We start from the raw sequence: 26,688 nt of genomic DNA, 5'->3' as shown, positions 1-26,688 counted from the left end.
TTTCCTTTCGGATGGACTGGTTGGATCTCCTTGCAGTCCAAGGGACTCTCAAGAGTCTTCTCCAACACCACAGTTCAAAAGCATCAATTCTTCAGCACTCAGCTTTCTTTATAGTCCAACTCTCACATCCATACATGACTATTGGAAAAACCATAGCCTTGACTAGACGGACCTTTGTTGGCAAAGTAATGCCTCTGCTTTTTAATAGCTGTCTAGGTTGGTCATAACTTTCCTTCCAAGGAGCAAGCATCTTTTAATTTCATGGCTGCAATCACAATCTGCAGTGATTTTGGAGCCCAGAAAAATAAAGTCAGCCACTGTTTCCACTGTTTCCCCATCTATTTGCCAAGAAGTGATGGAACCAGATGCCATGATCTTAGTTTTCTGAATGTTGAGCTTTAAGCCAACTTTTCTACTCTCCTCTTTCACTTCTGCCATAGTTCTTCTTCACTTTCTGCCATAAGGGTGGTGTCATCTGCATATCTGAGGTTATTGATATTTCTCCCAGCAATCTTGATTCCAGCTTGTGCTTCATCTAGCCCAGCGTTTCTCATGATGTACTCTGCATATAAGTTAAATAAGCAGGGTGACAATATACAGCCTTGACATACTCCTTTTCCTATTTGGAACCAGGCTGTTGTTCCATGTCCAGTTGTTATTATACAGTTTATTTTTAAAGACTGTTTGATCAGTTGAAACATTTTGGGTTAAAATGGATGATTGTCACAAGTAATGTGATTCTATCTGATAAGCTAATAGAGTAAGTGAAGTAAAGTGTTAGTTGCTCAGCCATGTCCTACTCTTTGCACCCCATGGACGGGGGTTCACCAGACTCTTGTGTCCATGGGGTTCTCCAGGCAAGAATACTGGAGTTGGTTGCCATTTATTTCTCCAAGTAGAGTAAATGAGTCCATAATCAATGCAATTTTTTAGCACAGCTAGTGAGTCCAGATTTGATATACCTACAAAATAATTCACTATGGGAAAATATGGTTCCAAATTTTGAGTTTTGTTGCTAAAGGAGAGTAGAACAATGGAGTTTTTCCACTTAATAATCTTTGTATACAGTGCTTTGAAATACTGAATAACATCATAGAATTATAACATATTAAAACTGGAAGAAAATGTAGAATGTGTAGCCCATAAGTTTTCCAGCTTGCTCTGTGGTTTCTATTCTAGCAAGGGGAGGGGAAGCTTGCCAAGTCATCTTCCCCATCCATGAAACAGTACTCTGCTTTAATCTGTCTCTCGTGTTAGTCTTCTAGGTAGACTCTTATTTCACGTCTTTAAATCTTTTTTTTTTTTTTTTTTTTTGCCATTCCCTAATTTTACAGATGGCAGTTTAAGGCCCAGAGGTGCAAATTATCTTTCCAAGGTAATTTCCCTTGCTAGACTAGTTTATTCATTCCTTCAGAAATCATTTATTGAATATCTTCTGTATTCCAGTCACTGTCCTTAGAACTCACAGAAACAGTGGAAGAAAGAGATAGACAAATAATTGACAGCACAGTATGGCAAGAGAAGTTTATGAAAGAAGTCAAGAGAAGCATCCCATGAGAAATTACATTCAGACTGGGTCTTCAAGGTGGAGATAATTTTGCCAGGTTGAAAAAGGGAAAGATGACTATTCCTCACTGAGGCAACTGTGTATACAAAGCCACAGAGGTACGAAAGCATGGCATGCTTAGCCCATTTCGTGAGGCTTGGTGGCGTAAGAGTGTGCTATATAGTAGAAGTTGTTTTGTTGTTTTTGTTGTTTTTAGTCACTAAGTTATGTCTGACTCTTTTGCAGTCCCCTGGTGGCTCAGACGGTAAAGTGGCTGCCTGTAGTGCAGGAGACCCAGGTTCAGTCCCTGGGTTGGGAAGATCCCCTGAAGAAGGAAATGGCAACCCACTCCAGTACTCTTGCCTGGAAAATTCCATGGACTGAGGATCCTGGTGGGCTACAGTCCATGGGATTGCAAAGAGTTGGACATGACTGAGCGACTTCACTTTTACTTTGTGATCCCATGGACTGAAGATCACCAGGCTCTTCTGTCCACGGGATTTCCTAGGCAAGAATACCAGTTGTTGTTGTTGTTGTTCAGCCTCTAAGTCATGTCCAATTCTTTGTGATCAAATGGACTGCAGCATACCAGGCTCCTCTGTCCTCAAATTCATGTTCATTGAGTCTTTGATGCTATGTAACCAACTTATCCTCTGCTGCTCTCTTCTCCTTTTGCCTTCAGTCTTGCCCAGCATCAAGGTCTTTTCCAGTGAGTCAACTCTGCCCATCAGGTGGCCAAAGTATTGGAGCTACAGCATCAGTCCTTCCAATGAATATTCAGGATTGATTTCCTTTAGAATTGACTGGTTTGATCTTGCTGTCCAAGGGACTCTTCAAGAGTCTTCTCTAGCACCACCGTTTGGCATTGCCCTTGTTTGGGATTGAAGTGAAAGCGGTCCTTTTCCAGTACTGTGGCCACTGTTGAGTTTTCCAAGTTTGCTGAGATTGAGTGCAGAACTTTAAAAGCATCATCTTTTAGAATTTTAAATAGCTCAGCTGGAATTCCATCACCTTCACTAGCTTTGTTCATAGTGATGCTTCCTAAGCCGCTTGACTGGCTGTAGGAGATTGACCACACCATCTGGGTCATTAAGACCCTTTTTGTATAATTCTTCTGTGATTTCTTGCCACCTCTTCTCAATCTCTTCTGTTTCTATTAGGTCCTTGCTGTTTGTGTCCTAGATTGTGGCCATCCTTGCATGAATACTGGAGTGGGTTGCTATTTCCTTCTCCGGGGAATCTTCTGACCCAGGGATCAAACCCACATCTCCTGCGTTGGTTCTTTACCACTCAGCCACCAGGGAAGCCCTATAGTTGAAGTAAGGGGAAGGGTTATTACTGTAGCTGGGAAGGGCCAGATGAGGAAGAGTGCCCCACAGCAAGTTAAGAAAAGAAAGGTTTTTCTTGTAGGAAAGGGTGCCATTGAAGACTTTTGTATAATTTTATTTACCTATTTATTTTTGGCTGTGCTGGGTCTTTGTTGCTATGTGCGCTCTTTTCTAGCTGCGGCGAGTGGAGGCCACTGTTTGTTGCAGTGCCAGGGCTTCTCACTGTGGTGGTTTCTTTTGTTGCAGAGGAGGGGTTCTCGGCACGTGGACTCATGCACTTGGTAGCTGTGGCTCCTGGGCTCTAGAGCCCGTGGGCTCAGTAGTTATGGTGCAGGGGCTTAGTTGTTCCACAACATGTGGAATCTTCCCAGATCAGGGATCAAACCCGTATCTCCTGCTTTGGCAAGTGGATTCTTTACCGCTGTGCCACCAGGACATCCCATTGAAAACTTTTAATTAGGTAATAGGAGTGATTGATCGTTTATACATTTCAAAAAAGTTATTCTGGTGGCTGTTTCTTAATTCTTGAGAGAAACAGATACAAACTATGTGTTAGCTTTCAACCATCTCAGACTCTTTTAACTTCCTGGTGTCTACAAATGGTGCCCCTGGCCTTCCCCAGTGACAACAAGAGTTCATTATATGTTTTGTTAAAGGTGTTTTATCCTTTAGCGTATCTGTCTGCCACAACACAGCACAGATCAGATTTGGAAGACCTTTTCTGAATGTTTGACTCTCTGTGAAATCACTTTTTATGTTTTTGCTTCACTTCGAAATGATATTATGACTTACTGTGAGACAGGATAGTTTGTAGTTTTCTTTGTCATTTTCTTTTTTGGATGTCACAGACCATGGAGTGCTGCGTTGGTTCATAGAAACTGAGAATGAGAAGCACACATGATTTTTATATTATTACTTCTCTTGAGTATTCTCACTTGTGATGGATTTTGGCTCCAGGCTTAGATGGAGAAGCAGCCTGTTGGGAGAACATTTCATGTTTCACTTGACTTTTTTGTGACTAAATACACTATGATTTTTGTTGTGCTTGCATAGTATTAAATCAGAGGGGCTATTGTTTTATCAAGAAGTGCTTTAGCATATACTGTGAAGGCTGGACATTAAATACCAGGGTCTGCTGTGCTGCAGGCGGATTCTTTCCTGTCTGAGCCAACAGCGAAGCCCATGATAGTAATGCAATTGTGAATGGGATGGGCCCAAAGTGCCTTTCATATTTATTCTTCTGAAAGCCACATGGCGGACTCTCTACTTCATTCCCTAGAAACAGTGTTTCTAGACTGAAACTAACACACACCAAAAAAGTAGGGGAAAGCATCATCTTAATTACTAAGGTGGATTTTTAGGTACTCAAAGGACATTTCAGAGGAGCCTTCATATAGTGTCTAATAGGCCCCACATGGAAGAATTTACCAGTCACCTGTAGTGTTCAGTGCCAAACATTTCACAAAGATTGTCTTTATTTCTTACAACAATCTTATGAGATTCTGCCTCTAACATTGGTAAGGAAATGCATCCAAGGAGATTTCCTTCTGTTTCTTCCCTTGTTCCCTGGTGGCTCAGATGGTGAAGAGTCTGCCTGCAGCGCTGGAGATCAAGGTTTAATCCCTGGGTTGGGAAGATCCCCTGGAGAAGAAAATGGCAATGCACTCCAGTATTCTTGGCTGGAAATTCCCATGGATGGAGGAGCCTGGCAGGGTACAATCCATGGGTCACACACAGTCAGACACAACTGAGTGACTAACACACACACACACAGCCCTTTTATCTTGGGCATTGGGGTAAGGTGAAAAAGTAGTCAGAACAATTAAGACTAAAAACTAGATTTGAATGATGTGTATAAAATAATTGAAGGAAGACATAGATGATGAGCAATATGGACCTCAGAATCTAGAGCATATTGAAAAGGGATGAGGCTTTCTTTGATAGAGCAGGACAAGAAACGAGAATTATCAAGAGGAGGAACGCCATTTATTATATAGCTTCTAGGTGCCAGTGCTCTGCTAGCTGCTTCAAACAGACAGTCAGCTTAAGCCTCACAACAATCATATAGGGTAAGTGATCTTTTCCTCATTTTACAGAAGGAAACCTGGGGAGCAGCATTGTTAAATAACTTCATTCAGGTCATATAGCTAGTAAGTTTGGGACAGGGATTAAACTCAGATTCCATATGTAAAGTCCTCCAACACTATAAAGTATGTAAAATGTTGTACAGGTACATTTTCCTGGGAGATGGTCAGTATCTTTAACAGATTGCTAAAGGAATCCATAACCCTCCCCCCAAGTTGAGAACTTATTCTAAATTATGCCACCTTAAAGAGCAGGGTGAAGAACTTGGAGCTGTGTGAGCCTTGTCTTATATATATTCCCCATTTAAACATTTTCCAGGTGATAGTAGTAAGTTAAACCAGAGGGAAAAAAGCTTCACAATTCTTTAGGGCTGAGAAGCCTATTTTGCTAGAGAAGTAGTACAGTGTACTGGGTAAGAGTACAGGTTCTGGAGTCACATTGCTTAAATTTAAACTAATTCTATCATTTCTCAATTTCATGTTGAAAAACTGGAATATTTAGTACAAGTATACCTGCTTCATGGTAAGTGAGAGAATTAAATTACTAAATATATCTTAAGTGCTTGTTAGCACAGTGATTCTTCTAGAAAATCTCCCAGAGGATGTTTGGCAGTGTTAAAGACGTTTTTGGTTGTCACGATTTGTGGGAGAGGTGCTACTGGCACCTAGTAAATAGAGGCCAGAGATGCTGCTAAGCATTTCACCCTGCACAAACCAGTCCCCACAACAAAAATGCCAGTAGTGCTGAGGCTGAGGAGCCCTGGTGAGCACAGTGGCTGACGCATACATTCCAATAAATACTAATATTTGCCCTTATTTTGTGTTAACATCTAAGAAAAACATGGACGAACAAGTGAAATTATGATCCATTCACCTTTTCTGAGCAGCTAAAGAAAAGTAAAAAATTAATGTCAGGTAATAAACTATCTTATCCAATTAACAATCATAAATTCAGTATTATATGGATAAAACCACATAAAGAACATGATTTTATGATAACAAGTGAATATGAAGACATGTCAGAGGCTCTCATGTGTTCTGTGTAAAAAGTTTTATAGTTTAGTGTTTGGCATTGATGTAACTATTTTTAGCACATTTCATGATCATGTATAAAAAGTAACTGGTTAAGAGTATCCTCATTGGTATTATTCTTACTTGGGTTCAAATCCCACCTCTGTCATAAACAAACTATCTGACTCAATAGACATATCACCTAACTTCTTTGAGCCTCAGTTTCTTTGGTGGTGAAATTATGATATTAATACTACCAGCTTCATTGAGTTATCATTATTGATTAAATGAGATAAAGCATATAAAGTACTTGGCATAGTACCTAACAAGTGATAAGCACTCAGTAAGTGATAGCTGCTCATACTGTCTTCATCATCACTGACATTAACCCTCTCCCCGGAACTTTAGTACCTACCCCAGTGGTGAGGTAAAAACTAGAGTGACCAACTAGGAGGCTGTTAGCAAAGCAGACGTGACCGTGGCTTCCGTAACTAGCATGTACAAGCCATCTAACTTGACGTGCTGTCTTTAACAGTTCCATAGAATTACCCTCAATTTCCCTTACCACTCAACGAGGTCTCCTTCCTAGTCTGATTCTTGCCAACCTCCGTTCTCAGCATCCCTAGCCGCTTTTGGAGATACTCTGGACCTTTACACTACTCCTTTTTATATTGTAATATTTTTCACAAGTATCTATTAAACTGCCAAATAGTTACATAGCTTTAATTTGAGTGTTTTTTTTTTTTTAATCCCAAACCCCACATCACACCATTAAGGAAACCTGAAAGGAAAGGACTGTACTTCTTGTCTTGGTCCTCTCACAGTATGACTGTTCATTTTATTTTTTTAACTTATTGTGTTTTTAGCCGCCTTCTAAATTATATCATATTCTTCTTTGAAGTTTCTAGTTTGCTTAGAAGCAAAGCACAAAGTGATATTTTCTGAAAAATAATGTGTAGTTTGGGTCTGCATGTGATAGAGACATTGTGATTGCTTTCTTTCTGTTTCTAGAAGCTAATTTATGGCAGTTTCTTCTCTTAGTGTACTTGGGCAGCAGAAAGTATAGTCTGCAAACATGGTTTAAAATTTGAGTTAAATTGCATATATCTATATTAATGTGCTCCATAAGATAGGTTTTACTACCTCTTTATTGTGCTGCTGTTAAAAGAATTTTCCTAAATCTACGTGTCTTTGATTTGAAGAAAGATAAAATTTCCACCTAGGTTTAAAATAGAGAAACCTACCTACAAAGAAAAGGAAATTCCATTTTCATGTGGTAGATCTCAGTAGTCTCTTGATGCACAAGTTGCTGCTCTTTATCTTCTTAGTCAATAGAATGTATCGCATGGGCACCAGTGAGCAGATGTGGGGAGGAACGCGAGCGGGATGTGGAAGCGGGAGCCAGCAGTGCTGGCAAACGAGCGAGCGCTTGTTTCGCTAAGCGCCTGCTTTCTTGCATTCAGACTACCCGAACCATCTGCTTTTATATTCTGTTTACTTATTGTCAGGCATTTTGGAGTTTTTTAAAAAGCTTTAAAAGTGATTGGGAATTTTTCACAGCAAGCTGGGAATCTATACCACTCTTTTAAAAACTTGTGCTTTTAGGATATTTCTGTTTAATTCTGAAGACAGTAGTTGCTTTTTAATTTAGGTACACATGTGTTATTATGTTATCTAATTAAAATGTTTTTCTCCCTTCCCAATTACTTATTCTCAGACATCAGAATTCAAATTGCTTTAGGCAGATAGTTGACCATCATATCAACAACAGATACGTAGTAACTGAACGTAAATGATTCTTACTTAGCCCTTCTCATTAAAAAAAAAAGAAGTATTATACAATTTAATGAAAATTCATAATTCTTTATAAGATTAGCTGTTTTCAAATATGCAATTAATGTTCTCACTAGAAATAGGACTTATAGAGCACCTATTGTGCACCAGATACTGTGCTAGGCATTTTGTTCAAATTAGTGCTAATCCTCTCTACAACCTTACAAGATAAATATTATTACCTTCATTTTGTGAATGAAGAAATTGATTCTTAGAGAAGTTGAGAAAATTCTTTAGGGTCATACTTGAGACTGAGGGTTTGAGCTGTAGTTTCTCTACTCTTCTGCAGTGTTTTTCAAAAATGTTCTCCTGTTGGAGAGGTGATACAGTATGTGACAGAGGGTCTCTGCATAAGGAATCATAGGTGGTACATTTTGTTTAGCCTCAGGTGAGCATACTGCATTTGGTTTGTGAAGTTTAGAAGCTCCTTCCAGCCTCTGATAGTCTGTAGGGATTTTATTTTGTTCTCTAGTTATTAAGAAATACTGTTGGCACTTGGTCCTGCATTTCTGGTTTTCTTTTTTTTAACATCATTTAAAAATGCTTTTCAAGGTAGTTCAGTCCCTCAATTGTGTCTGACTCTTTGTGACCCCATGGGCTGCAGCACAGCAGGCCTCCCTGTCCATCACCAACTCCCGGAGTTTACTCAAACTCATGTCCATTGAGTCAGTGATGCCATCCAACCATCTGATCCTCTGTTGACCCCTTCTCCTCCTGCCCTCAATCTTTCCCAGCATCAGGGTCTTTTCCAATGAGTCAGTTCTTTGCATCAGGTGGCCAAAATATTGGAGTTTCAGCTTCAACATAGTCCCTCCAATGAATACTCAAGACTGATCTCCTTTAGGATGGACTGGTTGGATCTCCTTGCTGTCCAAGGGACTCTCAAGAGTCTTCTCCAACACCATAGTTCAAAAGCATCAATTCTTTGGCTCTCAGCTTTCTTTATAGTCCAACTCTCACATCTATATATGACTATTGGAAAAACCATAGCTTTGACTAGACGTATCTTTGTTGGTAAAGTAATGTCTCTGCCTTTTAATATGCTGTCTAGGTTGGTCATAACTTTCCTTCCAAGGAGCAAGAAGCATCTTTTAATTTCATGGCTGCAATCACCATCTGCAGTGATTTTTGGAGCCCAAAGAAATGAAGTCAGCCACTGTTTCCACTGTTACCCCATCTATTTGCCATGAAGTGATGGGACCAGATGCCATGATCTTAGTTTTCTGAATGTTGAGCTTTAAGCCAGCTTTTTCACTGTCCTCTTTCACTTTCATCAAGAGGCTCTTTAGTTCCTCTTCACTTTATGCCATAAGGGTGGTGCCATCTGCATATCTGAGGTTATTGATATTTCTCCCAGCAATCTTGATTCCAGCTTGTGCTTCTTCCAGCCCAGCATTTCTCATGATGTACTCTGCATAGAAGTTAAATAAGCAGGGTGACAATATACAGCCTTGACGTACTCCTTTTCCTATTTGGAACCAGTCTGTTGTGCCATGTCCAGTTCTAACTGTTGCTTCTTGACCTGCATACAGATTTCTCAAGAGGCAGGTCAGGTGGTCTGGTATTCCCATCTCTCAGAATTTTCCACAGTTTGTTGATATCCACACAGTCAAAGGCTTTGGCATAGTCAATAAAGCAGAAATAGATGTTTTTCTGGAACTCACTTGCTTTTCCCATGATCCAGCGGATGTTGGCAGTTTGATCTCTGGTTCCTCTGCCTTTTCTAAAACCAGCTTGAACATCTGGAAGTTCATGTTTCACGTATTGCTGAAGCCTGGCTTGGAGAATTTTGAGCATTACTTTACTAGCATGTGAGATGAGTGCAACTGTGCAGTAGTTTGAGCATTCCTTGGCATTGCCTTTCTTTGGGATTGGAATGAAAAATATTTATACTTAGAAAGAAAAGTAACAAGCATAGCCTGTTCCTGAAAATTTACAATAGCTCATTTGTTTTTTCTTTGAGCTTTCTGCCTGTCAACACTAAGTCATCTAGTAGCCTTTCAAGAAGGCAGTCAGAACTGAATGGCTATGTCTTTATGTGTTTTTTGGCCTTTGTCACTACCCAAAAATGTGGTCTATGTATAACGGACCCCAAAGATGCAATAGTTCAAATGATTTAAAAGCACAGTCAATAGATACAATCTCTATTTATGTTTCAGTTTTTTTAGAGCACAGCTCAGATCTACACAGTAGAAATCATCAGTATGAGTATTTGGCCTCTTCAGCCAAGAAAGTTAAACACTTAAGAGAAAAGATCATATTCTAGGGTTTTTAAATCAGGATATTGATAGAGCTTGAAAATGTCTTAAATATTTAAATTCAGGAATACCTTTATCCTTACATTAAATTCAGGGAAAATAAAAACAAATTCTACTTTCTTTGGTGGATAATGAAAACTTATGGGTATTATTTTTCTAAGGAGTGCCACAAAATGAGAATACAAATAAATTGATAAGTCCATGAATGAAAGATTCTCAACTACTTAAGGAAAGATAGAAATATCTGAGCTACATCTCTAACCATTTGAGGTTAATGGTCAAGGTTGGAGGGTAGATCATTGGAGTCATAATCAGTAGGGAACCAAATGAGCCTTCAGCTGACATGTTGTATTCTTATATAATTAACAAAGGCAGTAATCTCCTTTCTGGCCTACCTCAGACTTTCATCTTGTTCCAGGAAATGGAGCCTAAACTGTCACAGTTTGCCATCTTGGCATTTCTTTTCAATTCCCAACCCTGGCTACATTTTTTAGTAAGATAGCTATACTTTTGGAACTATGGATTTAGAGTTTTGAGGGATACATGTTTAATTGAAATCTTATGAGCATATGGACCTCCCGCAAGGAACTAGGTGTATAAGGATGAAGGGTACTCTCAGCTCAAAGATGTTGGAAATAAAAATTTCTGACTGAAAATAAAGAATTGAAAAACTGAGAAACCCAAGAATACTGTGCCCATGAAGGTAAAAATGTCAAGAAGAGGGAACACAACAAAAAAGTTAAAGAAGAATAAAAGCTTGACTTCCCTGGCTGCGGTCCATCACACACACTGCAGTCAGGCAGATCTTCAATACCCCTTTCTTCATAGGGCCCTGCCCATTCAGGGATCTCTCTGTCGACTTCATCCAGCCACAGTCCTCAGCTTCTCGGGTCCCCTAGGCTCTAGCTCCACCTCCTAGCCAATTTTAGTCTCCACAGACCCCCTCTATCAAGCAGTCTCTCTCCACCTTTATCTTAGGTTACATTGCTCTCTTTTTCCTCTGCTGGTTCCCCTTCCACCCCTACCCCTGCAGAAATCTCTATCCTTCAGTATTCTATTCCAGTTTGCACTCTTACAGTTCTTAATACCTGGATCATATTCATTAAAACCTAGTTAAATAATAAGGATAATGGCAATTCTAACACTCATTTATTATTTATTTTATGCCATGCATTATGATAATATGCATTTACAATACATTGTATCTTATAGACCTCAAAATATTCTTAATACTCAAAATACAGGTGTTCTTAACCTGTTCTGCCATAAAGTAACTTGGCTAAGAACACAGTGGTAGGAAGTGACTTGCACAAGATTTGACCTTTAAATCTGTCTAAATTCGCTAAATGGCTAACTTTAATTCCTAGTCTTGATCCTAAGTGTTCTGCTCTGTCCACTTATTTTCTTAACAAAGTTAGAGATTCTTTAGGACAGAGTCACTATCTCTCTGTCACTATTGATTGAATACGGGCCAGGTAGAGTGAGATGGTCTGATTTAATGGTGAAAAAAACAGAGAAATTCTATTCTGATTCTAGTCATTTTTTTTTAGGTAGAATTGTTCATTAGAGCAGGATTTTCTTAAGAGATAGTGCACCATAACTAATGGTCACTTTTTAAAGACTGTGAATTAGAAAAGGATCTGCACCCGTACCCACATACCTTGCTCTAAGCATCACTTTCCATCTGGATTTTCCTGAGTTACTTCCTTTAAACTGTACCAGTAATCTAGTAAGTAAAATGTTTCTCTGTGTTCTGTGAGCCACTCTAGCAAATTAAACCCAAACAGAAAGGCCACTGGAACCTTCCGTCTATAGCTGGTTGGTCAGAAGCACAGGTGACAGCCTGAATTGACTTGCTTTTTGAGGGGGTCTTTCAATTGGTGTTTGAAATTAGGGGCAGTCTTTAGTGACTAGGCCCTTAATTGGATGTGAGACATCCAATTAGTGTCCCCTGAGAAAATAACAGAGCCATTACTTTGCCGACAAAGGGCCGTATAGTCAAAACTATAGTTTTTCCAGTAGTCATGTATGGATGTGAGAGCTGGACCATAAAGAAAGCTGAGCGCCGAAGAGTTGATGCTTTTGAACTGTTGGAGAAGACTCTTGAAAGTCCCTTGGACTACAAGGAGATCCAACCAGTCCATCCTAAATGAGATCAGTACTGAATAGTCATTGGAAGGACTGATGCTGAAGCTGAAGCTCCAGTACTTTGTCTACTTGATGCGAAGAACTGACTCGTTGAAAAAGACCCCGATGCTGGGAAAGATGGAAGGCAGGAGAAGGGGCTGACAGAGGATAAGATGGTTGGCTGGCATCATCGACTTGATGGACATGAGTTTGAGTAAACTCCGGGAGTTGGTGATGGATAGGGAAGTCCTGTCATGCTGCAGTCCATGGGGTCATCAAGAGTCGGACACAACTGAGCAACTGAACTGAACTGAGCTGAGAATTGTTTGGCGGTATTGGAAAAAAACATGTAGACATTAGAAACACATGTAGTTGCCTACTGTGTGCTAAACAACGGGACATAATACTGACTAAAAGAAAGATAGTCCTGCCATCATACTCAGGTAGATAACACAGAGAAGGCAGACGTGCATCGTTGTTTGATATGATAAAGCCATGTTTGGTATGCAGAACGACAGTGGGAACACATAGGAAGACACCTAATGCAATCTTGGGGCAGTCCAGGAAGGATTCCTGAGGGCGGGGCTTGGGGCACTTGGGGTTCACTTCGGTGTCCTTCAGTACTGTGTATTGCATAGGCAGGTCAGTAAGCTAGACCTAGGAGTTGCATCAGTTCAGTCCATTCCGGTCGCTCAGTCGTGTCCACCTCTGCGACCCCGTGAACTGCAGCACGCCAGGCCTCCCTGTCTATCACCAACTCCCAGAGTTCACCCAGACTCATATCCATTGAGGCGGTGATGCCATTAAACCATCTTATCCTCTATCGTCCCCTTCTCCTCCCACCCTCAAATCTTTCCTGGCATCAGGGTCTTTTCAAATGAGTTAGCTCTTCGCATCAGATGGCCAAAGTATTGGAGTTTCAGCTTCAAAATCCTGGCACAAAAAGAGGCCGGAAGTGTCCAACTTTGTATTTTCCACTTTCCTGTTCAAGACTGCGTAACAAAACCAAGAAATCTAAGTATCAGTACACTGCAGTTTGTTTAGCAAATTGGTGACACTATGAATGTTCCATCCTTTATAAAATGGTAGCTAGTAAAACAAATGAATTCCTCTACCCCTTTCAATTGGCACCATTAAACACTGACCACTCCTACGCTTGTCAGATAAGTGCCAGATATAAGGCAAGGGTATTTTCCATGCATTGAATAAAATAGCACCTAAGAGAAAGCTTAATTTGGATATTCTATAATAAATGTCTGTGAATACATATTTTTTTCCTAGTGGCTAGGAAGCAGTGTTGTCAAATAGTGAAAACTGTGATCGGTAAACCATTTCACTGTGTAATCTTGAGCAGTCTTCTAAACCCCATCTAAAAGAAATGAAATTCATGATACACCTGCTCTACCTGCTTTGAATGCACAATTTTAGTGATCTAAGGGAAACAATTCAAGTAACTAAAGATTAAAAATAAAATACTGTCAGTGAGATATAGGAAGGAGAGAATAGGGCCATAGAGAAATAAACTTCAATTTTGTCAGCTATTTTTATTGGTTGCTAATTAAGGATTTTATCATTTTAAGTCAGCTACAGTGTGGAGAAAGCTCATGATTTCAGTAAATGTGAACACTACTACTAAAAAGAAGCAAAAGATAAATTAGGAAATATACCTAGGTTCAGTTCAGTTCAGTCACTCAGTCAAGTCCAGCTCTTTGCGACTCCATGGACTGCAACACACCAGGTCTCCCTGTCCATCACCACCTCCCGGAGTTTAATCAAACTCATGTCCATTGAGTCAGTGATGCCTTCCAACCATCTCATCATCTGTCGGCCCCTTCTCCTCCCACCTTCAGTCTTTCCCAACATCAGGGTGTTTTCCAGCGAGTCCATTCTTCGCATCAGGTGGCCAAAATATTGGAGTTTCAGCTTCAGCATCAGTCCTTCCAATGACTATTCAGGACTGATTTTGTATAGGATGGACTTGTTGGATCTCCTTGCTGTCCAAGGGACTCTCAAGAGTCTCCAACACCACAGTTGAAAAGCATCAGTTCCTCAGTGCTCAGCTTTCTTTATAGTCCAAGTCTCACATCCATACATGGCTAGTGGAAAAACCATAGCTTTGACTAGACAGACTTTTGTTGGCAAAAAATATCTCTGCTTTTTAATATGCTGTCTAGGTTGGTCATAACTTTTCTTCCAAGGAGTAAGCGTCTTTTAATTTCATGGCTGCAGTCACCATCTGCAGTGATTTTGGAGCCCCCCCAAAATGAAGTCTGCCACTGTTTCCACTGTTTCCCCATCTATTTGCCATGAAGTGATGGGACCAGATGCCATGATCTTCATTTTCTGAATGTTGAGCTTTAAGCCAACTTTTTCACTCTCCTCTTTCACTTTCATCAAGAGGCTCGTTAGTTTTTCACTTTCTGCCATAAGTGTGGTATCATCTGCATATCTAAGGTTATTGATATTCCTCCCAGCAACCTTGATTCCAGCTTGTGCTTCATCCAGCCCAGCATTTCTCATGATGTACTCTGCATATAACTTAAATAAGCAGGTGACAGCATACAGCCTTGACGTACTCTTTGCCCAATTTGGAACCAGTCTGTTGTTCCAAGTCCAGTTCTAACTGTTGCTTCTTGACCTGCATACAGATTTCTCAGGAGGCAGGTAGAGAGGTCTGGTATTCCCATCTCTTTAAGAATTTTCCATAGTTTGTTGTGATCCACACAATCAAAGGCTTTGGTGTAGTCAATAAAGCAGAAGTAGGTGTTTTTCTGGAACTCTCTTGCTTTTTCGATGTTCCAACAGATGTTGGCAATTTGATCTCTGGTTCCTCTGCCTTTTCTAGATCCAGCTTGAACATCTGGAAGTTCATGGTTCATGTGTTGTTTAAGCCTGGCTTGCAGAATTTTGAGCATTACTTTACTAGCGTGTGAGATGAGTGCAATTGTGCGATCATTTGAGCATTCTTTAGCATTGCCTTTCTTTGGGATTGGAATGAAAACTGACCTTTTCCAGTCCTGTGGCCACTGCTGAGTTTTCCAAATTTGCTGGCATATTGAGTGCAGCACGTTCACAGCATCATCTTTCAGGATTTGAAATAGCTCAACTGGAATTCCATCACCTCCATTAGCTTTGTTCGTAGTTTTGCTTCCTAAGCCCCACTTGACTTTGCATTCCAGGATACACCATCATGTTTATTTGGGTAGTGAAGATCTGTTTTGTATAGTTCTTCTGTGGATTCTTGCCACCTCTTCTTAATATCTTCTGTTTCTGTTAGGTCCATACCATTTCTGTCCATACCTATGTTATACCTAGGTTCTCTCCCTGTAAAGATAATATGGTTTAGAGAATACTGTTATTTATAGTGATAATGATTCCCCTCTAAAAAGCCTATGAAATGAGATACAATTATCTCTTTGAACCTTTCAGAAAAAGTATCTTCCATGGATTCCTAATTGCTAATCATCATTATCAAGCTAATTTCAAAAGAAAGGGAGAAAAAGTAGGTTTGAATGGACAAATGAGCACTAGAAAATATAGAATCTTACTTCATTTGTATAGTAGAGCACCATCTTGAGTGTATATGAAATGGATCAAAGTTGTTTGTGCTTTGAAAATTGAAACAGTGTTCATCATACATAATTGAACAAAGTTGAAATTTTGTAGGTATGAAACAAACCAGAAAAAAAAAAAGCCACAGCTATGATAGCTATTACAGGAAATGGAGGAAATTAATAATAAAAGACAGTACACTACTTCATAAATACATGCTCATCATGAGATTTAGAGGATGAGAGCATTAAGCTAATACCCTGATTAATTTAACAATTTAATCCTGGAATTAGAGTACAGATAGTTCAAAATTCATTTGTACCAACCAGAAAAACAGCTTACTTTCATAAAGTAGGGTTTTTAGGCAGTTCTTGTAGGTATACGAAAATAATATTCTCTTAAAAATTATTACTTAGCAAGACCTGATTGATGTGAATATTTCTTAAATAGCCGAGTTTCTGTATCTTTTTTTAAGAAAATATATTAAGGAACAAACAGATTGGGGGCATTTTTGCCTTATATCCGGTGATCTTGATCTTGCTTTTTATAACTTGTCCTAAGTAACTCGTAGGAGATATGATTTTTAAAACTGCATTATCAATGGGTACATAAATTCAGGGTGGGGGGGAGGGTACTTTAAATAGGTCTCTCTATTCATACTCAGTAAGGTTTTAGTTAACCTTAATTAGAACATCTTTGAATACCTTTTTGATGCATAAAATAGTGTATCAAAACATTTTAAAATAAATTTTGGAGGATTTTTAGAAAGTATAAATAGCAAAAGAGTAGTTTACCAGATAGGCTTTTATTTTATATCAAGTCAACATTTGTGAATCACTATTTTTTCCTATCAGCTATTTGATAAAAGTCCACAATTTGCCAAAATGGATAATAGGACACAAATATAGACATTTCATGTGATGTACCATGTAAATGTAAACCTTTGTAGTTACATGTTTTTGTAGCAAGAGAATTGTTTTAAAAGGCACGTAATTTATTAGCTATCGGTAGCTTCTTTATTGCCTTGCCGCGCTGCAGTAATAAATAAAAGAAAGTGAACTGATTTTACAAATGGCACACAAGGTGCACATTTTGTGGGAAAAAAAAGTCTTTTTTTAAAGAATTGGCATTAAATCCTTTTTTTGTGATGACAAAGAGGCTAAGAGTGCAAACTGTATTTTCTGTTTATCGAAAACAGTCTTTTTTTCTCGGGGGCATTTTTTCCTATGATCATCAAGGGATTTCAAAAGCAATAAAGTGTGGAATCATTGTTCGACTTGAACAGTATTAAAACTTAGGTTTTAATTTCAGTGAAGTAATAAGATTTGAACCTGTCTCACATTACAGCACTGTAAGGCATTTAGCAATTGTATTTTAAAAGAGGTTTTTAAGATGCAGCTCACTTGTAAGCTCACTGTCTGTCAGTAATTAATAGTTTTTCTTCAGCATAGGCTGTTGTGATCAAACCAAGAAATATCTGAGTTTTTAGTAATACATTATGATAATTGTGAGTGTTTATTCCTAATTAGTCTAAATGTCTAATAATTTTCAGCTTGTGTCTCTGGCTGCTTAAAAAAAGAGTGACTTTTAAAGCTACAGTGTGACTTTGGGCTTTTAAAATATGAATGTAGGTGTGCATGTATGTTTCAATAAGCTTTACTCTCAGCAAAATTATATGTCAGTCGACTCATTCATTAACCAAGTATTTTATCCTTCAATATCGTTTCCTAGTTTTTAGACATTACATCATTTGTGTATGTAGAAACAAGTGTTTTCAGATACGGTATTATATGTACAGCTAAACCCAAACCGACAGTCTGGATTCTTCAGTACTCATCACTAAAACTTACTTTGCTTCTCAAAAAAGGTTTTAAAATATGACCATTTCTATTAGATCAATGTGGCAACATACTTGCTGATGAAAGATTGTAGTTACCATTTTGAATTGCTATTGAAAATAATTGCCTCTACAAAAGGAAACATCTGTATGATAGCACGTGGTTAAAGCTGCCATCAATTTTTAACATTTGAGGGTTGAGCTATGACCTTTTATGATGACTGTGAACAGTAACTGCCTCCATTAGCCATAAGTTTTGTTTCTTTATTTTAGTAGATGGCCTAGGCTGTAAATATTAGAGAATCTAAAATAAATCAACATATTATCCTAAGGATACAAAATGTAAGAGCTATTTGTGGTTGGGAACCTTTGACAGATAGTTTGGATGAAGCAGATGATTGCCTGCCTAGCGTATCTGGTCTGCATTGCTATGCCTGCAGGCAGTTTAGTGCTATGGTTGTATATTGATGTCAGGGTTAGTACTGAGTGGCTAGCAGTGACAGATGTCTATAATTACAGGCAGTGCTTCCAGTATTTCTGAAAAGCCAGCCTATGTTGAACAATTATCTTATTTCTGCCTTGCCAAAGAGCATGTTCCAATTGCTAGTATTAGAAATGGTGAATATAGCGCTTCATCTGCTGCCTTGGGACAAATGTGGGAAAAGCACTTGGTTATAAAACGTAAATGCAAAATATTTTTTTAACATTTTGAATTAGTTCAGTTCAGTGTTTTCCTAATTTTTATCTTCCCATAATGTTTCTGTTGAAGGAGTCTTGAAGTAACAGAAGCACATTTGGCTACTTATTGGGATTTTGTCTTCCCTTAGGCCTGTGTATCTCCCAAGTGCCAGTATCCCTTGCTTTGCTGAATAGATTTGTTTAAGCAAAGTTGGTTTTGAAACAACTTTCTCCAATGTGAATTACATTTTTTTGACTGACTCCCTTCACAAAATTGGAAATACATTTCTATGGACAATCTCCCACACCTTCTGATAAGAATTGCAAAAGGATAGACAGTGCTGAAATGTACAAAAATACCTTAGTGCCCTAGTGTCTTTACTGAGAAATTACAATTCTCAATTTTTGTTTTAATCCTTTTTTTTTTAAGCCTTCAACCACTTATTGTTCTCTCCTGTCTCCACATGACCACTTCCTTCCATGCTACCACTTAGCCCACTTTCATGATTCATTAGAAATGTTTTCATGCCTGATGGTCACAGTTCCCTGCCGTCTATTTTTTCCTGGTTGTTTGCATTTCTGAGACACAGACAAGGCACTCTAATACCACAGTCTCCAGGAGATACAGCTGCATCCTTACACAATACCCTCTAACCTTTACATTCCTGAGGTTCCTAAAGTTCATGACACTGAGTATTAAAACATTATCCATGCTGTAAGTGATACATTCTGTATTTTCAGGTAAAGTAGACTGAGAAATACCTAGGAAGTAGCATTTGAGATATGTTTATCTCCAACCTTAATCTAACCTTTATTGAGTTTCTGCTTTCTGCCTAACTCCACTATGTGGCATTATTTGTTACATTTTCTCCTTTAGTCTTCTCAGCAAAATTCCCTTTAATAGGTAGGATTATCTTCATTTTACAGAATTTTAAAAAAGGTTTCAGAAAGGTTAAAAACTTGTTCAGTGTCAGATCCTGAGTTTTCAAGCAAATCATACTCTAAACTTACGTTTGCTTTCTAGTACATGCCATTACCTACCTTTAGGCATGAGGTGGCGCTAGTGGTAAAGAGCTCCCTGCCAGTGCAGGAGATGTAAGAGACACAGGTTCGATCCCTGGATTAGGAAAATCCCCTGGAGGAGGGCATGGCAACCCACTCCAGTATTCTGGTCTGCAGAATCCCATGGACAGAGGGGCTTTGTGGGCTACAGTCCTTGGGGTCACAAAGAGTCGGACACGAGTGAAGTGACTTAGCATGCATGCACTAGGCATGATCAGATTCAAGTGTAATGACTGATGAGACCATTATCAGAAGTTTCATCCCCATATTTGCTGTTTTACTTCCCAAGGAAAAATCTCATCTCGACAACCACGGATTGTACCTCTAGTTCTGGCTAGCCGTCCATCAGCAATTCAATCCATGGTCTAGTATGAGAGGTCAATATTATATTCATATATGAATGGCAGATGCTTTCTGTTCTTACTGGGCCTATCACACAAAAACTTTTTTGGTAATTTAAAACCAATGATGATGTTGTCTGTGTGCATTTAATTTAACAAAGAAAACTCAGAGAATTGGATGAATTTGTTTACCTGAATTGGGAAGACTTTGATAATTTATTGGGCACAGGGGTGTAAATCATCACTTAGCCCGTTAGATGGGAACTTACCCTGGAGACTGAAAACAGGAACCTGTAATGATTCAGGAAAGGAAGATGGGGGCTTTAAAATCAGGAGCCTAAGTTGCACAGATGAACCCTCGGGACAAAACATCACCTGCTGCCCCAGAGCATTCTGTTTCCTCCTGTCTGCTTTCTCATCACATCTCCCTTTCCTTCTCCGTAAAGCAGACGCTACCGGTAGAAGACCTAAGAGTAGGGTTAGGCTATCTTTCACCGGGACGCCCTTCCCTCTAATCACTCTTCTTTGTACACTACTAAAGCTGCTCACCTACTAGTTTAGAGCAAATATCCATTTTCCAGCAGCTAGTATAGATAAAGCGCAAATAAAAGGGACTGTCACTTGGTGTATGGCTCATAACCTTAATGTTAGACTAATGTCTGACTGTATCTTATTTAATAGTAGCGGCCGTTTACTGACCACCTAGTCTAATGGCTAGTAGCTAATGTTTATTTGGTGTGTACTGTGTGCTAAAAATTTTCCAGGTGCTCCTGCCAGTGTACTGCCAGTGCTACATATGATATAGCATTTGGTGACGATAGTAATAGTAGCCACTTCTTTATGGAAATTTTACCATGTGCCCAGACTGTTGTAAGTGCTTTACATATGTTAATTACTTTAACCCTCTCAAAAATTCTGTAAATTAGGTCCTACTGTATCATCCTTTTTTATATTTGAGGAAACTGAGGTGTAGAGGGTAAGCAACTTGTTTTAAATCATTCAGTAATTGGTAGACTCCAACTAGTCTTGGCCTTCAGAATCGCTCTTTAACCACTTTATTGGACTGCTTTCTAATTGGTGATATTTTCGTTGTGATATTCTTTCCATTTATAGGTAAAGAAACCGACTCTTAGAGACTAATTTTACTAGAATCATAGACTTGATTATTAAATCAAAATATTTATTGAATGCCTTTACCTGCCAAGCACTGTGCTAGACTCGGAAGGAGCAGTTTCATGCAGAATCCCACGTACATATGCATTCTGTGTTTCCTGCTGGTTGAAGTTTCCTAAAATATGTACTGGGTTAGCTTGTTCATTTCTGTCTTGTTACTGAGAGAATAATATTCTTCCTGGGCAGCTGCTTGGTTGGTTGGTTCTTGGTTCACCAGTTAGACTTCTGCATACATACTTCAGCTAATTTTCAACATAAAAGTGTTCAGTAGGAAGGCTAGGATGGAAGCAGTAGTTAGCCTGTTGCTGCAGATACTGCCTCTTCAGAGAAACCCCAATATTAGTGTTTGAAGACATCAGAAGTCCATCAGAAGGGGAACTCTGATCCGTTGCATTTAGGGTAAGCTAAAGTTTTCACTACCTAGGCTAGTGAGAGAGACAGAAAGGAAAAGATACAAAGGACTATAGGATCAACGTTTTTGAGTAAAGTTAGAGAATGTAATAAAAAGATGAAACTAGCTGATTTGAAAGAGTAACAAAAAATATAGTCATTGGTAGCCTTTTTTATTCTTTGAGCTGTTATTCCTTTACTCTTGTGTCCGTTGCCCTTCCTAGAGGGATAGAGAGCTGAGTGGGAGGAAAGTACAGAAGTTGTTTTGAATGTAGGAAATGGGACATGTTTCAGAGAGGCAATATGGAAGCAGTGTCTGTGTGCAAGAGTTGGATTAAGTGGTGGAAAACTCAGTATGATTTAAATGACTACTGAAATGAGTTTCATTTATTAAACATGTACTTTTACCCATCAGAAGGTGACTTGGCCTACTTACATCATTAGCCCCATTGCCACACTTGCATAATGAGAGTGCCTTGTGGGAAACAACAGTACTAAGAGATCCTTAAAAATAGTTCTGTCAGTTATTATTTATAATTTGTTCTTCTTTAGGGCTATCCTTTAATAATTGGTTTCTTGAATTATTTCATAGAAGCAAATCCATTGTAATCCATATAACCACATCCAGGCTTTGAACAGCACTTCACTATGCCTCTGCTCATAGCCTCCAGAATAAAATCAAAGTCCCATGAATATTTTAAGTGACAGCCACAAAGATCCTGAGCCACATTCTCCTTGTATCTAAAGTTGGGAAGGCCTTCTGCTCTTCCCTTATCCCTGAAATCAGGTGGCAGGTCCCTAAACTCTGTGCTTTTTAGGTTGTACGCCTGAGGAGTGATGTGTCCAGAGTTCCAGAGAAGGCTTGGAAAGTAGTTAAGGTGAGTTGAGCTGCTCGTTATTGTGGTGGATCACCAGTCTTTATGCTTATCTCACCACAGCCCTAGATTCTTCTTATTAAAATAGGCACATTCACAGCAATAAGTGTAGGGGCACATTGTCTTGATTCCTTTTTTTTTTTTTTGCACTGTGTAATCCTACAATGTGCATGTTTTATAACCAAATAAATGTTCAATAGTCAGGTAATAAGCAGTATTAACTGTGACACCTCTGTTTGGTGTGATTGTATAGTGTGAAGGCAGCCTAGGTTTCTTGATTATAACACTTCTGAAGTGGCCAGTTCTAACCAGTTATCCATGGACAGAGAAGCCTGGTCAGCTACAGTCCATGGGGTCACAAAGAGTTGGACACGACTAAGCAACTAATACACACTTTCTATTCATACCTGAAAGGAGAAAGTTGTATTACTTTACACTGAATAGCATCTCTTAATTGAATGGTATCTAGAGCACATGTATCTGTTGTACCAGAATATGTTTCTGAACACCACCTTTGAAAGGTATAAAGGATTAAACAAAATCATTTACTTCCCAATTCCCCACCTTCTAACAGACTTTATCTAGCATGAGTTCTTTGCTCCAAAATGTAATCATGTCATCTTATAAATTTGCTATTGCCAAGAATTATAAATCAAATAACCTGAAATGCCCCCTTTAAACTATGATCTCAAAACCTTCTACCAAAATTAATCAAGCTTTCTTCTCATAGCCTTGTGCCATAGGCATGGTTAGCCTCTTATTGTATGAACTTGGAAAGATAATATATTTACCCTAGACTTTACCATGGCTTTAGCCACAGAAGACTAGTTTAACAGAAGCTTGGCCCCAGATATGGAGTGAGTTGGCAGCCAGCAGGAGCAAAGCTGTGTCAGGACAAATGTACATTCCCCATCTTCTCTAGTTGGCTTTCAGCTGGTTGCACCACAGGAGTCTTTCTGTGGACTCTGTGTCCTGTGACCAATAGCTGGTGCTCTCGACCCAGCTCCCTCTTGGCTAGTGAAGGCCTGTCGGGAGACATTAGGTTCATGCTGGTGGAGATCCTTAGTCAGTGGCTCCCTGAAGGAAAATGAGGCAAACAGCCAGCTTCTGTTGAACAGGTGGTAGTTAGACCTTAGATCTGGTCATGGGTGGGAAGAAAAGAATTTCTCCAAAATTACCAATATTACTGGCTTTCGCACTGTACCTTTACCCCTCCTTGTAATAAATGATTGTTTAGAAACTAATCCAAAATTCTCTCTGGCAGCATCTGGAGCCCTTCCTTAGCTGTCTGGATTTGGGCCCAAGTTAGGAATGGAAACCCCACTGGGGTGCAAGCAAAAGAGGAAGCATGTTCTTAGCCATGCATCAGTGGAGGCCCCTACTGGGAGAGGGGATTATCACAAGGCAGCAGGCAGCCCTGCACCCCAGCCTGCTGAGTTCATGCTTTGTGCTACAGGATGTGGAGCGAAGGAAATGTGAGGCCAAAGTGATCGCTCCAAGTTTTCTTATACAATAGCTTATTCAAGCAGATTGGGAATGCCTCTTAAGAGATTTGTTAGGTACATGTCCCCTTAGCAAGATGGCCACCACAGATGGTAGGTTCAGATATTCTAACTGAAAGAAATTCTTAACATTCATATTTATTTTATTTTTCCATAACCAGCTTTTGTTTATCAGATGTCATTCTGTATTCAAACTGAATGAGGCAAGCAGATTCCTAATCTTTTACTGCTTGGTTTCCAATATAAATTATGGTTTTAAAATTAACTTTTGGCAAAAGATTGTTTTACCTAATTTTGGTCCTTATTTTGTGCTGTTGCTTTAAATGATATGGAGAAATTAGCCAAGGTTAATGTGGCTCTGTTCAGTATCACTAAGTGTATGTATTTAATATACAGCAATGATTCTTGTACCATTAATTCTCTTGGTCACAAGTTACTTGTGATGATTATGTTTTATTCTGCTTCAGACATTAACAAGAGAGCTCAATATCTTTAGTTCCAAACTGCTTAGATCCAAGTCATTAAATACTCTTATTAGTTTCCTCTTATACCTTTCCTTTTATTCCCTCCCTTCCCCTTCTGTTTAATGGGTCTCATATAGAGAGCACTGCATTAGCCTCAAGGGCACTTTGAAGCCTGAGAAAAAATGTGGAAATTGGTTTCTTACTCATAAGAAGTGAGTTCATACTCAGTTCCAAAATTATTTTCTAAGGAACGTTAATGTTTTTATTATATTGAATCCTCTCCAGTGACAGATTTTGTTTTACCAAATTAGATTCAGTTAAAAATCTTGATTTATAAGTCATTTCAGTAGATTAAAACAATACTTTAAAATTTATAATTGTTGAGTTTTTAAAATTTTATGGTATCAATTTTGTATTATTGGATGTGAATTCTTTTATACTGAATTGGTTCAGGAAATATATCATCTGGTGGCAAAATATTTTGTTGATTTCCACAGCACTACTAATTTTCTACACTGAGCCTGCTTATAAAAGCTCTTTGAGAAGTTATAACATCTTAAACATTTATAGAAGGCCCAAGGGTATTAACTTATTGTAATTTTCTGAAGATTCATTATCCAGAATCTTAATTCATTATAACAACTCTTATGAAAACCTATAGAACCAGTGTTTTCTTTTATTTTCTTATTTGTGCAGAATGAGAGATTCATTGTTCTGTTTAATTTGTTTCATGTGGTGCTTTTGAGTACATTTCATAGAGGGCTGTTATTGAATTTCTGTGACTGTCATTATATATCCATACAACCTTTAGGAACTAATATTCTGGGTTTCCCAGTCCTGTAATCTACTTCAAATTTAAGGATTGACATAATTAGTTTCTTCAAAGTTATAACCAGAATGTTAGAGACAACACTGCAGATACCCAAGACCAAGGATTAGGATTGGAAAAAAAGGCAATTTAAAAAATTATCACAGCGCATGCTTTTTTTCTTTATTAAATTTATAGCTCAAAATCTTATTGCTGTTTGTGTGTGTATTCCCTTGTCTGGTTTTCTTATCTTGTCTGGCTTCTTTTTTAAAAACCAGATTAAGATCATTTCAAGTACCTGCGTATGCTCAGGCAATATTTGTCACTTGGTTAGTTTAGAAATTAAAGAACGTATTGGGTCACTGAAGCATTATACATGTATCCAAATGCTCTTTTCTGGAATTTAAAAGAAGCTCTACAGTAAAATGAATAGAGATAAGAAAACATATTAAGACAGTGTTTTAGGAGCATGCCTTCTTATGTCTGTAATAATGGTAATTTCTTACATTTCTAATGACTTCCTGTATTTCAAGAACCAGAGAAATGGATGACTGGTTAAAATGTGTAATATTCCTAGCTTCTAAGACAATGATTATCTAGAAGTAGAAATAATTTGGTTTTGTATCATGAAAATTTGAAGCTTTATGCTCTTAACAAATGCCATGTCTAACCATGATTAGAATGTGTTAATTGGGACTTCCCTGGTGGTCCAGTGGTTAATAATCTGCCTTTCAATGCAGAGGACCCAGGTTCAATCCCTGATCTGGGAACTAAGATTACACATGCTGCGAAGCAACTAAGCCCGTGTCCTGCAACAGCTTCCCTGTGCTGCAACTAAGACCTGAAGCAGCCAGATAAATAAACATGGAAACAAGGGTGTGTTAATTGATTGGACATACACAAAGATTTCAAAGTTAATACAAAGTTTTCGGGGGTTTTTTGTTTGTTTTCACCTTTTTTCTGTGTGAAAGTCTTCAAGGTAATTCTGCTACTTTTTATGTAATCGCTTTTCTCTTGGAAAGGTAGTAGCTGGCAATACTAGCATATACTAGAAAGGGTTTGGAGAAGGAAATGGCCACCCACTCCAATATTCTTGCCTGGAAAATTCCATGGACAGAGGAGCCTGGTGGGCTACAGTCCATGGGGTTCCACAGAGTCGGACACAATTGAGCACATGTCTGCATTAGAAGGGGTCCCTGAAAGGGGTTGGGGAGGGAAGCAGCATTTGTTGGATAGTACTAAATGCCAGGCACTGTTAGTTACCATCATTTAATCTTCCCCAAAGCCCATAAGGTAGGTCTTATTATCATTGTTTTTTCAGATAGGAAACCAAGGTTCAGAGACTTTAACACCTAATTAGTGGCAGAACTCAAATCCAGTTATCTTTGGGACCAAAACCTATGCTTTTCTGTGTTGCTGTTTATCCAGACAGTGTACTAAGTACTTCTGGAGATGTAAAAAGAAACAGATGTTTTCCCTGGCCTCAGGCAGCATGAAGTAATGGAGGAAATACATATTAACATGGAAAATTATTAGTACAGCAAGTTGATATTCTGTTATGTGAGAAGTGTCACTAACCGGCCTGCAACAATGGGTGCTCTGAGTATCCAGAGGAGGAAAGAGAGCTCTTCTTAAAGAATCCACAAGGAGAGCTTCTTCCTGAAGTATTATTTAAGCATTGAAATTACTTCTTTCTATAGTAAACAACAAGGACCTACTATATAGCATAGGGAACCATGTTCAATATCTTGTAATTATCTATAAAAGAATCTGAAAAAGAATATATATATCTCTCTATGTATTACTGGGTCACTTGCTG

General features: G+C 38.7%; 1 protein-coding gene across 4 annotated transcripts in view; it reads left to right on the top strand.

Annotated features, from left to right (window-relative positions):
• Positions 1–26,688, top strand: part of RANBP17 (RAN binding protein 17) — a 349,515-nt gene that overhangs the window by 212,681 nt on the left and 110,146 nt on the right. For 2 of the 4 annotated variants that reach the window (XM_040262768.1, XM_040262767.1), the window contains one exon: positions 22,039–22,098. The exons of the other annotated variants lie outside the window; for them this stretch is intronic. In XM_040262768.1, coding sequence (XP_040118702.1) covers positions 22,039–22,098 — 60 coding nt within the window. The remainder of the gene's footprint in view (positions 1–22,038; positions 22,099–26,688) is intronic. 4 annotated transcript variants of the gene reach the window in all.

This window comes from Oryx dammah, unplaced genomic scaffold (genome assembly GCF_014754425.2).
Source record: "Oryx dammah isolate SB20612 unplaced genomic scaffold, SCBI_Odam_1.1 HiC_scaffold_20, whole genome shotgun sequence".
NCBI lineage: Eukaryota > Metazoa > Chordata > Mammalia > Artiodactyla > Bovidae > Oryx > Oryx dammah.
This window is presented reverse-complemented; position numbering and strand designations above follow the sequence as displayed.